This window comes from Cibotium barometz, chromosome 47, assembly GCF_041138505.1.
Source record: "Cibotium barometz isolate CiBa-2024 chromosome 47, ASM4113850v1, whole genome shotgun sequence".
NCBI classification, from domain to species: Eukaryota; Viridiplantae; Streptophyta; class Polypodiopsida; order Cyatheales; family Cibotiaceae; genus Cibotium; species Cibotium barometz.
Genome location: NC_141092.1, coordinates 19,459,906 through 19,472,928, shown reverse-complemented (window position 1 = coordinate 19,472,928; position 13,023 = coordinate 19,459,906). Strand labels below are relative to the sequence as shown.

The 13,023-nt window shown below is 43.1% G+C and overlaps 1 protein-coding gene across 2 annotated transcripts; it reads right to left on the bottom strand.

Moving 5' to 3' along the window:
- Positions 1-2,138: 2,138 nt before the first annotated feature.
- Positions 2,139-6,009, bottom strand: LOC147611475 (pentatricopeptide repeat-containing protein At5g27110-like). Of its 2 annotated transcripts, XM_086784564.1 has the most exons (3): positions 5,230-6,009; positions 4,984-5,140; positions 2,139-4,932 (listed from the first exon to the last, which is right to left on the bottom strand). In XM_086784564.1, exons 1-3 carry the CDS (start codon positions 5,269-5,271, stop codon positions 2,216-2,218), a joined length of 2,916 nt encoding a protein of 971 aa, XP_086640690.1. In that variant the 5' UTR covers positions 5,272-6,009; the 3' UTR covers positions 2,139-2,215. The 2 variants fall into 2 exon arrangements, with proteins under 2 accessions (XP_086640690.1, XP_086640689.1); XM_086784563.1 differs by having other exon boundaries at positions 2,139-5,140.
- Between the last annotated feature and the right edge of the window lie 7,014 nt (positions 6,010-13,023).

Here is a 13,023-nt window from a genome sequence, read left to right as displayed (position 1 = left end):
AAACATAAGATGAGATCATTCTTGATAGTTTGCTTGTATCCACAATTCTTGGTGGATTGTTGGATTCCTTTCAGAACTTTGCTACTACCCTTTTTTGGTTGAATGCCAACTTGTACTCATTTGATGAGTTGGTGTCCTTATTACTACAGGAGGAACAATCCTAGGTAAGCCGGTCACTCGGTTAGATATTCAGTTTTGGGTTTCCCAGTTGAATAGATTTATACTCAACACAAAGCATTGACAAGCTTTGAAACATGTCTTTCGTTATCTAAAAGGTACTCAGACATTGGGTCTCTTCTATGGCAAAGGCTCATTATCTTCCTTGCATACTTTTACAAACAGCAATTGGGCCGATTCTTAAAACACAAGAGCATCCACTTGTAGCAACTATTTCATCCTTGGTGGATCATGCATTTCATGGCTCAGCAAGAAACAACCTACAATGGCCACCTCTAGTTATGAGGTTAAATACAGATAGCATTTATAGCTACAGTTGCATGTGTATGGCTCATACACCTATTGGAATATCTATGTGTGGACAACAGTCCTCCACTTCTATATACACTGATACTCAGAGTGTAATGGCAGTTATAAGGAATCCAATTTTCCATACTCGCACAAAGCACATTGAGGTGTATTATCATTATGTCAAGGAAAGGCTCTATACTAGAGAGATCGACATGGTGTACGTATCTACATAGGACAACATAACAGTTTTTTTTACGAAAGCTCTTCCGAGAGAAAAGTTTGAAGTCTTCCACAAGGCTTTAGGGTTACTACCATTTGGGGATTGATCTGCTATTTTCGATATATATTCATATGATTCACTCCATGGGGTTTGTTACACGTGCTATGCATACCTCATGGTCGTTCTAGTGTGAACGGACTCTTGTACACGGACATTTTTTACCTTCTTGTTGAAAATGGTTTTCCCGTGTGACCACCCGCTTGGATTGTGGTACTTAAGTTCCGACATCCAAGCACGTGGTACTTAAGTTCTCACATTTGCTTATCTAGAAGAACTATTCCAACTCTCTTGCTCTCATGCGTGTCAATCTATGTGTGCGCATGTGAGCTTGGTCCCCCTCAACCCAACATTAAGTACCCCATAGAGTCATGCAATCTTTATTAACTAGTACATGCATGAAATATGATCCAATGTAAAATAATACATGTCATCCAATTTTTATTATAGTGTTGCACATCTTTTTATTTAGCACATGCATGAAATAGGATCCAATATAAAACAAGACATTATTGCATCAGATCTTAGAGAGGCCTGCTCCAATCTCTTAAGTCATGTAATCCAATAGTTCACTCGTTAAACTTGTCGGACCAACCCCTTCTTTCACTCACAAAATATTGGAGCGTTCCCTTCAAAGATTCCTTATTAGTCTATCTCTTCTTCTTGGCTTTATGATTCTGGAGATGCACTCCGTGTGCTTTGACTCCAAGCTCACATTGGTTGACATATATTCATCAATACTCTTCTTGGCTTTATGATTCTGGAGATACACTCCAGGTGCTTTATCAATATTCCCTTGCCATCGGGATTCTTGAATTATCACTTACCCACTTTCACATGTATGAAGATCTTGACTAAGTTTCACACCTTTTAAGCTAAATGTTGCTTGGTTTGATCTCCTTGCTCTCTGGGTGCTACGGGAATGTGTCCTTCAATACTTGCTCAATATTGAGGCACCCACCAATAATCCCTTTCAAGTTGATCTTGACCTAAGATGTGAAGACATAATAACTCTTCCAATAAGTCATACTCATCACTTTTTAAGCCAATTGAGGATTGAAGACTCAAGCATGAAACTATGTCTTTATCTTTTCCAATAACATGCATACTAGTCCGTAGATCTACAACTCTAGTTATGGCTCCCACAATGTTTTTCTAATTTCCATGAAATTACAGCTTAAATAACACTCTTTAATTCTTTGATTTTAGAGGGCCTAATCTTGGAATATTCATTGGGAAACCAATCAGTATAGGGTTTGAGTTCTTTGCCTCCAAGCACTGCCCTTTTCTTTCAGAACATCATAACTACCTGCAGCTTGTTTTCGTAGAAAGATTCTGCAAAAGTTTCTAGAAGCAAGGTAAAGTTAGTATTCCTACATCCATAAATAAGTCCTTTGGGATTCAAATAATTCATGATTACCTATCGTTGTGTAGAATCCCACAGAGGAAGTGCCTGAGGACACCCAAAAGTTATGGTGTAAACTCACATAATGCTGCTCCATGCTCCTTATCAGGGATGAGTCTTATGACCCCATCTAGATCAGGCACATGCCCATAATTCACCATGCGCAAGCTCAAGGTTTCTAAGAAGTGTGAAATCTCTTTGCTTTGATAGCTACCTACCAGAAACTCATGCACCTTCTTGTTCACCTCTATCAATGCACTTGCAGGTGTTTTCTTGGCCCCCACATGCTTCCTAATCTCCTCTAGTCTGTACGCGTGGTCCCACTCTCCATGGCTTCCATAGATGTTAGACATGAGCACGTAGGAAGCTGCACATTCTGGATTCAGTTGGACAAGCTGCTCAAAACATTTCAGCCCTAAATCTGGTTCTGTGTGAGTTTTGCAAGCACTGAGTAGAGCTCGCCAAATTTCATCAGATGGAGAACGTGGCATAGTTTGAAGTAGTTTCCTTGCCTCATCCAGCTTCCCTGACCGCGCAAGAAGATCCACCATACAACTCACATGATCTGTTGTCGGCATAATACCATAGTCTCTAGTCATCGCCTCGAAAAACTCCCAGCCCTTCTGCACGAGGCAGGCACGACTACATGCTTTGAGAAGGCATGTGAATGTGACAGCATCTGGCTTCACCCCCTGTTCTTGCATACACTCAAACAAATGTACAGCTATGTCACCCTCCTGGTTGATTCCATGCGCTTTTATCATTGCATTCCATGATGCAACATCACGAACATGAAACTTGTCGAAGACATCCCGTGCCTCTGAAAGCGAGCCAGATTTAGCATACATGTCAACCAAAGTGCTGCCAACAGAAAAGTCCCTATCAAAAGCTCTCAGTGTGCAGCCTGTGTGCATTTCCTGGCCCTTGTCTAAGGCTCCCATATTGCCACACGCTTTCAAGGCACAGACAAAGGTAACAGCACCCTGACAGATGCCATCCAGTTGCATCCGCTCAAGACAGCTCAGCACCTCTTGCCAAGGTCCATGTTCTGCATATCCTGCAATTAGTGCATTCCATGACACAGCATCTCGAACTGGCAGCTTATCAAAAGATTCCTGTGCCTCTAAAAGTGAGCCACACTTGGCATACATGTCAACCAAAGTGCTGCAGACAAAAAGTTCACAGTCGAGTTCCTTTTCTTCAGCCTTCCTGTGTATTTCTCGACCCTTTTCTATGGCTCCAATGCTGCCACACGCTTTCAAAACAGAAGCAAAGGTGGTTGCATCAGGAGAGACACCCTCTAGCTGCATCTTCTCAAAACAAAGCAGCAACTCCTCAGAAGATCCATGTGCACTGTAACCTGCAATCAGAGCTGTCCAAGACACTACATCTCGAAATGGCAGCTTGTCAAATACTCCACATGCTTCTGAAAGTGAACCACATTTAGCATACATGTCAACTAAGCTGTTGCCAACAAGCCCTTCCCTTTCCAACCCCTTCTGTGTGATGTAGTGGTGTATTTCTTGGGCCTTTTCTATTGCTCCTATGCTGCCACAAGCTTTCAAAATGGGAATGAAAGTTATGGCATCCGGAGAGACACCCTCAAGCTGCATTTGTTCTAAACACCTGAGCGCTTCATGAGCACATTCATGTTCCATATATGCTGTAATGATTGCACTCCATGAAACAACATTCCGAATAGGCAGCTTGTCAAAGACATCCTCAGCCTCTAAAAGTAAGCCACATTTGGCATACGTGTCAACTAGAGTGCTACCTACAAAGAGATCTCTCTCAAATCCTCTCTGTGTGATCTTGACATAAATCTCTCTGCCTCTTTCAATGTCCTTCAGCCGAGCAGAAGCCTTCAGTAGAGTCACAAGTGTATAGCTGCTAGGATATAAACTAATCTCCTGCATTTTCTGGTACATACTGATCACATGGTAGCTTTGTCCACATTGAATGTATCCTAACATGAGAGAAGTCCACGTATACACATTCTGATTCATCAGAAGTGAAAAAACCTGCTGTGCATCGGAGACACTACCACACTCAGCAAACATTTGAACAATGTGGTTCCCAACTATTCTGTGAGCCTCCAGTCCAATCTTGCACACATGAGTGTGCACCTGCTTGCCATACTTCAGATCCTTATTTCTTCTGCACATCTGCAAGATGCAGATCAGATCATCAATCGAAGGGAGATCACCCATCTCACTCAAAAGAGCAAGCACCTCATCTGAGCTAAGCATCTCCCAACGACTGATGTCAGATGCATCCACATGGCCTCTAGCCCTGAGGCCCACTTTGCAGATTTTTGTATGATCAGGTAGATGGTATTGAGGTTTAAGGGATGCACGCAGTTGTGCTGCAAATGCATCGTCATGGCCTGTGCACATAAGGCTGGCCATGCAAACATTGTCACACCGTGGCAGATGGTATTCAGAGTTGACGGATGCATGGCTTTTTGCTTCAGATACATCCATGTGGACTGCATTAGCCTTGTAAATTTTGCCGTGACAATGTCGCAGATCATCCTCACAGTTAGGATCCACATGGCATCGTGCTTCAGATGCATCCACATGGCCTGTCGACATGAGGCCAGCGCTGTGTATGTTAGCATGATATTTGGGGTTAAGGGAGGTATGGTGTTGTGCTTCAGATGCATCCACATGGTGTGTGGACACGAGGTTTGCCTTGAGAATGTAATCACAATGATGTGGAGGATGGCATGCACAGTTAAGGGATGCATGGTGTTGAGCATCCACATCGCCTCTGGACATGAGGCTGTCCTTGCAAACGTTGCCATGATAATGTGGCAAATGATCTGTAGGGTAAAGAGATGCATGGTGATGCTCTGCATGACCTCTGAGAGAAGCTCCATGGCTTGCATCCTCAAAGATGCTCTTGAATCCACCTGGAATGCCACATACATGTATCCAAAGTGCCTCCTTATAGCATCTAGTCTTGAAAGTTGATCCTCGAAGGACTTTCTGCAGAATTGGCAGCAATAATTAATGAATAAAAAACCATTCCCCACTCCAAAAAAAAGAACTTATGTAGTCTTACATTGGCTACTTACTTTGTTCACTCCCCATGTTTTGATCATTCCATCACTGAGCATCCATCCCTCCACGGCATCTGACACAACGAACCCTGTGTCTAAGAGTGGTTACACGCGGCCTGGGCACCCATCCTGCCTTTGATGGGCAGGCCCGTCACCGTTTACACGTGGTCTATAGTCATGGTATTCACACTATGTATCTGTCCATAAGTTAGCATCCATTCACCAAGGAGTCCAATTGGAGAGGTTGTGGGAAAGAGATGCTGCATAGAGGGGCATGATTCAAGGTAGTGGGGAAGAGACACAGCAGCTGCCAATGTGCCACACCCTTTGACACCAATTGGGAGAAAGCTTGGTGGGATGTTGTATGATCCCTACTACGAGTATCTATAACAACAAGGACAATGTCAATAGTGTGTATGGCCCTGAATGCATCAGAGGAACATGCAGAGCTATGGAAGGATTTGGCTGCCGGTAGCACAGAAGCCCTAATTTTTCAACATGATGCAGGGATGGAGCATGCTTGGCTCAAGAGGCGGCACTCGTGCTGATATCTGGACCCGATGGCACAGTGGACTTCAGTAAGTCGATCTGCAAAAAAAAAGCGGAGGGAGTTTGCGCAGTCTGCTGGTGTGAAGTCATGTTTGTTTGCCCTGGAAGACGACTCAAGGGATGAGACTGCCAAAACCCTCCTTCACGAACTTGAGGAATGACTGCTGCCAAAATCCGAAGGTAAATGGCTCCATGAGACGACCACATACCCATGATGATGAGATATGCCATGCAATGGACATTATTGCATCACTTTGGTCTCATAAGCCCATTACATCTTTAGTAGACGTTTCATATATCTGCCTTTCTTTCTCCTACATATATATACATCTTGCCTTTCTTTCTCCTACATATATATACATCTGTATGAGGACGATCTTAAGTTTACTTGCTCACTTTTGGGATTTGGCCAAAACAGAATTATGTAATATGATTGATGAAGCTTGAAGGTGCCTTGCCAAAGGAGGTCATGAGTTTTGGTCGTGCCTTTTGGTCTTATGAATGCTCCAGCGACTTTCAACAGGATGATGGATCGGATTTTCCGACCCCGCCATGCTTTTGTGGGCACCTTCTTTGATGATATGATTAGTACTTGTGTGGCTGGTGGGGGACTGGAGATCCCTAGCTATGCTAGACACTTGCAAGATATTAACAAAAGCACTTATAAAGTACTTGTAGCCTAAGGTCATAAACCCCAATTAGGATACGTGGGTTTTAGGTTCCATGTAAACCCCAACCATAGTTCTCCCACCTACATGCACATGCAAAGGAGATAGAGAAGAGGCACCCAAAGATAGAAAGAAAACCCTAACACGATATACTTAATTTAACCACCCACCAATAATTATATACCAGTGACCCTAGGCATCCAGTGTGTAACTTCTCAATCACACACCATACTCATGCGCCCCATGTGTCCTTATTGGTTACACATATTGGGTCTTTGGCTTCCATCACCCATGAATTTCATTTGTTTACACTTAATCTCATAAGAGCGGTGATGTGCATTCGTATGTCCCCATTGGGTCCCATACATACCCGTGTGTCCCAATGTGTCCTTGTTAGGGGTGTAGGATTCTCCCCCCTTTAAGGAATCATTGTCATCTCGATGATGACAAACTCTCAAGGAATAATGTCACCAAACAACTAGAAATCCCAAAGAGTACGATATCATAATCATGATATTTTTTATTCAAAATCAGACATAGTTCATGATTACCTTGATCTACAAAGCTAATTAATTCATTTATATTCACTTCATTGGGTCACACGCTTTAACCACTTGTCCCACACTTTACCACAACATGTCCTTGTCAAGATCATAACAGTGGTAAAAATATCCATGTAGCCATTATGTGTTATCAACTTTGGCTTTGCTCAAAACACTCAATATATGCTCCTCAACTTAGACAAGGCATATGCTTAAGGACACTTGGATCCTCACTAACAACTTTCGAGAATGCGTCCATGGTATTTCAGTTATGTCTCAACTTTACCTTGCAAGGAGTGCTCATCAACTATCACTCAAGGCTTAACAAAGTTAATAGAGTCGCAAGTCTTCCTACTCTTGATCGAGATTCTCGATAAGAGTTAGCTTCAGGATCACCAGGTGACTTGCATAGGTTACCAAGCCTAGACTAGTCATGCTCGTGCTCTCGCTCTCATTCTTGCTCATGATTAATAGAATAAGATGACAACCATGAGTAAAGAAGGTATTGGGAATATACTTTGTATTATATTGCGATTGATAAAAAGTGGCATTATAAGTGAAATAGCTTGCACCAATGCTTGCTTACTTACAAGGTTTTAATTACAATGTATTCAAGACTACACACTCAAAATATGAACAGCTAGAACAAAACAAAACCCTACCTAATGAGTGATGGACACTATTTATAGGCAGTTGATGACACATGACACACTAATGATTGGATCTGCTCCATTCTTCTTGGATTGCTTTTTGATTGGTTCTATTACTGGTGATTAGATCACTTCTATGTGCTTCCTTGTGTGTTTTCTATTTTTCCATGTGCCTCTTGTACTTCTTTGGCAAGCTTTAGAACCCTTGGTCCAGCATCTCATCGGTCTCACAGGTCATTAGCTCTAATCGGAGCTTCCATCAACTCATCTCCTTCTCACCTTATGCTTCCATTTTTTGGGATGTTATTTTTCGTACCATCCTCAAGGCAACTTTATAAGCCTTAATTTTAAGTGATTAGAGCTATGAGCTAATTTGTCTGAGCTTGCTACGTCTTCAGACTATCATACATAGCATCATAAGTTGCATAAGCCTTCAGACTATCACGCATAGCATCATAAGTTGATTGCACAAAATGTTTATCTTCTACATCTTTAATTTCAACCCTTTCGTAAACCTTTGTAGATATTCATGAATTAACTATTTCTTTATTACATTTCTCCATTGCTTTAAGTCTTGGACTATGTAATAGTAATCTTCAGCATCCTCAGGCTTATAATGTCTCGGATAGAGTACTGGAAAGAAATGTGGAAAATTTTCTTCCTCCAGTCCGATAGCAAAGAAGAAAGCTTGGGGTGTTGGCAGAATATTGATGACCGTTGTGAGGATATCATTCTCCTAGTCAATTATCTTAAATAGCACTCTGGTAACCCTATCTGCATTTCTATTACATTTATCAATAGGAAATGAGGGTCAAAACCTCTTGAGGGGCTGATTGCTAAATTGCTTGTAACTCTTTCTCTTTTTTCTCTAGGATCCACATGACCCTTTGATGCGTGTTTGCCATTTTTTCCCTGAGCATCTGTAGACCTACATCCTTTGATGCATGTTTGCCAATTTTTCAATGAGCATCTACACATCTACATCATGCTACTTGTTCTAGAATAGTAGATTCACATTTCTCTTCATTGAAGTCAAATCTACAGCACTTAACCTTGAGAAACTTAGTGCACCTGATCATCTTTATGCAAAGCAAAGACCGGTGGCTTGTCCATACTTGTACTTGCATTGGGTGCCATGGAATTTCTTGCATGTGATGTGCTACTTTGTAGATCAGCCATGTATGCGATAGTTCTAAAAAGCTCTTTTGCAATATTTTTTCTTCAACTTCATACTTTTTTAAGCATGGTCTTTTTTAATTCATGCAACAATTGAGCATATTTTGATGTGATCAGCCTTATATGAGTACTCTCTTTTAGGAGTAAGTGATAAGATAGTGTACCACTACTGCTCATGCCTGTGGAACCTAGTGTTTGGTATATCAATTTTTTCTCAATGGTAGCAAAAGTTTCCTTCGCTTTGAGGAGCGGACTGGCACCTCTGGTGGCCCTGATCGAGCTTTGGTAGCGCGAGATAAAGGGAAGAATCAACAAAAGAAAGGGAAAGGGGGTTCTAACAAGAACTCTAAGAATTCCAACAAGGATAAAGACAACAGTAAATCTTCAAAGAACAAGGACATTGAATGTCATTATTGTGGCAAGAAGGGTCATAAATCACCCCAATGTCACAAGAAGAAGCGTGATGAAGCAGCAAGGAACTCTTCCTCTACAGCAGTGTCCCAGACCAAGAAAGATAATGGCATTCTTCTTTCAGCAGGTACTCATCGTATACTTGCTCTTGTGACTTCTCAATCACACGGTCGTGGTGGATTGTGGATAGCGATGCTACTGCTCACATGACACCCCATCGAGATTGGTTCGAGGACTTCACTGTGCCAGGTCAGGCGAGATAGTTTTGGGTGATTCTTTTGTGCCAATGCATGGACACGGCACTATCCCCATCTTCCGCTCTTCCGAGGACAAGAGGTACTTCTCTGACGTTCTTTATATTCCAAATTTGGCTTTTAACCTTTTGTCAGTGAGTGCTCTTACAGCTCAGGGTGCGGAGGTGATCTTTTCTCGTTATGAGATTACCATTCGTGAGAGTAGCATCTTGGCCCAGGGAGTCCAAGATAGTGGTCTGTACAAATTGACCGATCTGCTTTCTTCTAGTGCTTCTTCTGCTCTTTGGCATGCTCGGTTTGGCCATTTGAGCTATCAGCTCTTCTGCAGAGCGAGCTTCGAAGGATGGGTTGGTTGAGGGTTTATCGACCATCAAGGCTCCGTCTTTTTCTTGTTCCTCTTGTTTACAAGGGAAGCAACACCGAGCCGCCTTTCTGAAGGAGGTGACACACAGATCTTCAGCATCACTTGCTCTCATTCATGTAGACTTATGTGATCCTATGAGTACCGGGTCTTTGAGTAAGGCATTGTACATGCTCGTGATGGTGGATGATTTTTTCAGATATACTTGGGTTTTCTTCTTAAGACCAAGGATGAGGCCTTTCAGCACTTCTGTGATTGGAAAGTTAAGGTGGAAAAAGAGACCAGTCTCGTTCGGTCAAGGCTCTCAGGACTGACAGAGGGGGTGAGTTCACATCCCATGATTTTCAGCAATATTGCAAAACACATGGCATTCGGAGATAGCTTACTACATCATATACTCCATCACAGAATGGAGTTGCAGAGAGGAAGAATAGGACCATTATGGAGATGGCCCGTGCTATGCTTGAGCATTCTTCATTACCTCGATGTTTCTGGACTGAGGCGGCTTCCACTGCTGTCTACATTCAGAACAGGGCTCCTACTGTTGCTCTTCCTGTCCCGATAAAACTCCATATGAGGCTTTCCATGGTGAGAAGCCCTCCGTTGTTCATTTCCAGATATTTGGGTGTTTGGCGTATGTTCATGCGCCTAAGGAGCATTGCTCCAAGTTGGACTCAAAGTCTCAGCGCATGACTTTTCTCGGATACAACACTATGTCCAAGGCATATCGTCTTTATGATCCTCAGGGGCTGGCAAAGTTGTTGTGAGCCGTGATGTGGTGTTCAACGAGACTCCTACATCTTCAGAGGGGGGTGGTGAGCTTCTTCTTCCTCCACCACCGTCTCCGCCTTCTCCTCCTCCTCCTCCTCCCGTTGCTTCTGTTCTGCCTCCAGCTATGGATTTTCAGTCAGATGATGATGACTCTGCTCCTCCTCCAACGAGTTTGAGCATATCTGTGCCTGGATGGTATTATCAAACAGTTCATGATTCTGGGTTACATGAGCTTCCTTTTGCTCCTATGCTTGGTTCTCTCCGGTATTCTTCCAGAGTTACAAGGAAACAAATTCATGAGGGCAACATGTTTGTTAATTATGCTCTTATGTCCTCTATCATTAATGGTCCTTTTGATCCCACTTCTGTGAGAACAAGACACTTTCACATGAGCCTTGGCATCGTGCTATGCAGGCAAAGCTGAATGCTATCGAACGGAATGGCACTTGGATTTTGTTGCCTAGGCCACTGCAGCGTAAGGTGAGTAGTGTGCGTTGTATCTTCAAATCAAAGTTCCGAGCTGATGGCAGCTTGGACAAGCACAAGGCGAGGTTGGTTTGCCAAGGGTTATGCTCAGCGCCCTGGAGTTGACTTGGATGAGACCTTCGCTCCAACGGCCCGGATGGCTACCATTCGCACCGTTCTTGCTCTTGCAAGTCATCGTTTTCCGGATGGACGTCAAGTCGGCTTTCCTGAATGGAAAGCTTACATAGGAGGTTTATGTTGATAAGTCGCCGCCCCCGAGATTTGTTGTTCCAGGCAAACAAGATCACGTGTACCGGCTGCTGCTGAAGAAGGCTTTATATGGTCTAAAGCAGGCTCCGCGGGCTTGGTACAAGCGGATTGATGAGTTCTTTCATAAGCTTGACCTGCGTCGTTCTCATGCAGATTCGAACCTTTATATCCTCCTTGAGAGGGGGTTGATTGTTATCATTGTGGTCTATGTTGACGATCTCATCTTTACAGGTTCTTATTCTGTTAGGATCCATTCTGTCATGGATACTTTGGAGATAGAGTTTGAGATGACAGATCTTGGCCTTCTGCATTATTTTCTCGGCTTTGAGATTTGGCAGACCTTGAAGGGCTTTTCTTCTCTCAGCAGAAGTACACACGGGAGATTCTCGCGACAGATTTCAGATGACTGGGTGCAGACTAGAATCTTCTCCTATGGATATTAGTGAGAAGCTTTCTCTACTTAATGCTTCTCTAGGGATTAATCAGGGACAGTATAGGGTTCTCGCGTCGGTTGTTTGGTTTGGTTGACCTACTCCTGATTGGACATATGTTTCGCACTCAGTTTATTGAGTTCTTTCTCATCCAAACCCTGTCAGTAGCATTGGCGGTGTGCTCTTAGAGTTCTTCAGTATTTGCGTAGCACTCTGGACTTTGGCATCTTCTATGGCCAAGGATGTACTCTTGTTGGATGGTCTGATTCAGATTGGGCTAGAGATCCAGATACTCACTGGTTGTGTTTTTACACTCGGGTCGGGAGCCATTTCATGGAGCAGTAAAAAGCAGCCTACTGTGGCGCTTTCCTCTACAGAGGCGGAGTATCGTGCGGTTTGTTATGCTGCATGTGAGGCGATATGGTTACGGAGATTATTGGAGGAGCTCGGCTATCCTCCTGCTGGATCTACTCTTCTTTGGTGTGACAATCAGAGTTACATCGCCATCGCCAAGAACCCTGTGTTTCATGCTCGTATGAAACACATTGAGATACAGTATCACTATGTTCATGAAAGGGTTCTTGCTAGAGATTTGCATTTGGAGTATTGTCCTTCTCAAGAGAATGCTGCAGATTTGTTCACCAAGCCGGTTTCTCAAGCTTCCTTGGCTCCTCATCTGTGACTTCTCGGGGTTTGTTCATCATCTGGTGCTGAGAGGGGGTGTTAGCACATTCATCCCGAATTTTTGCCCATTTGGTCCCTTTTGTATGGCCCTTGATTGTGGGTTGGCCACCCCTTTTTTCCATACTTTTTTGGGATTTTTCTCAGCTGTTTTGGTATTTTACTAGTCAGCCAACACATATGCTCCTGTCGGCCAGCATATTCATTCCCAGTCGGCCAGCATACGTCACCTATAAATAGGTGGTGATGGCCTCTCATTTCTCATTCACTCTTGTATATATTTTGCTCCCTCAATTATGAGACTTCTAGTGTCTCTTGCTTGGGACTATTTTGCTTTAGTATATTCAGCATAGTTGCTCCATCTCTCTTACACTCTCTATTCAGCACACTCTAGTGCCACTTTGCTTCCGCTCTGTGCACTCTTTCAGTGTCCACATTTGATGGCGTTCTCAAGGTTACAGTACTAGCCTTCAACATGGAAGTTTCTTAGGGTTAGCATCTCTTACTTCTTCTAGTTGAGACTAGCTTTCCCTATTAGTTTCCTTGCCTTGTTCAACTTCCCTCTATGATTATCATCATC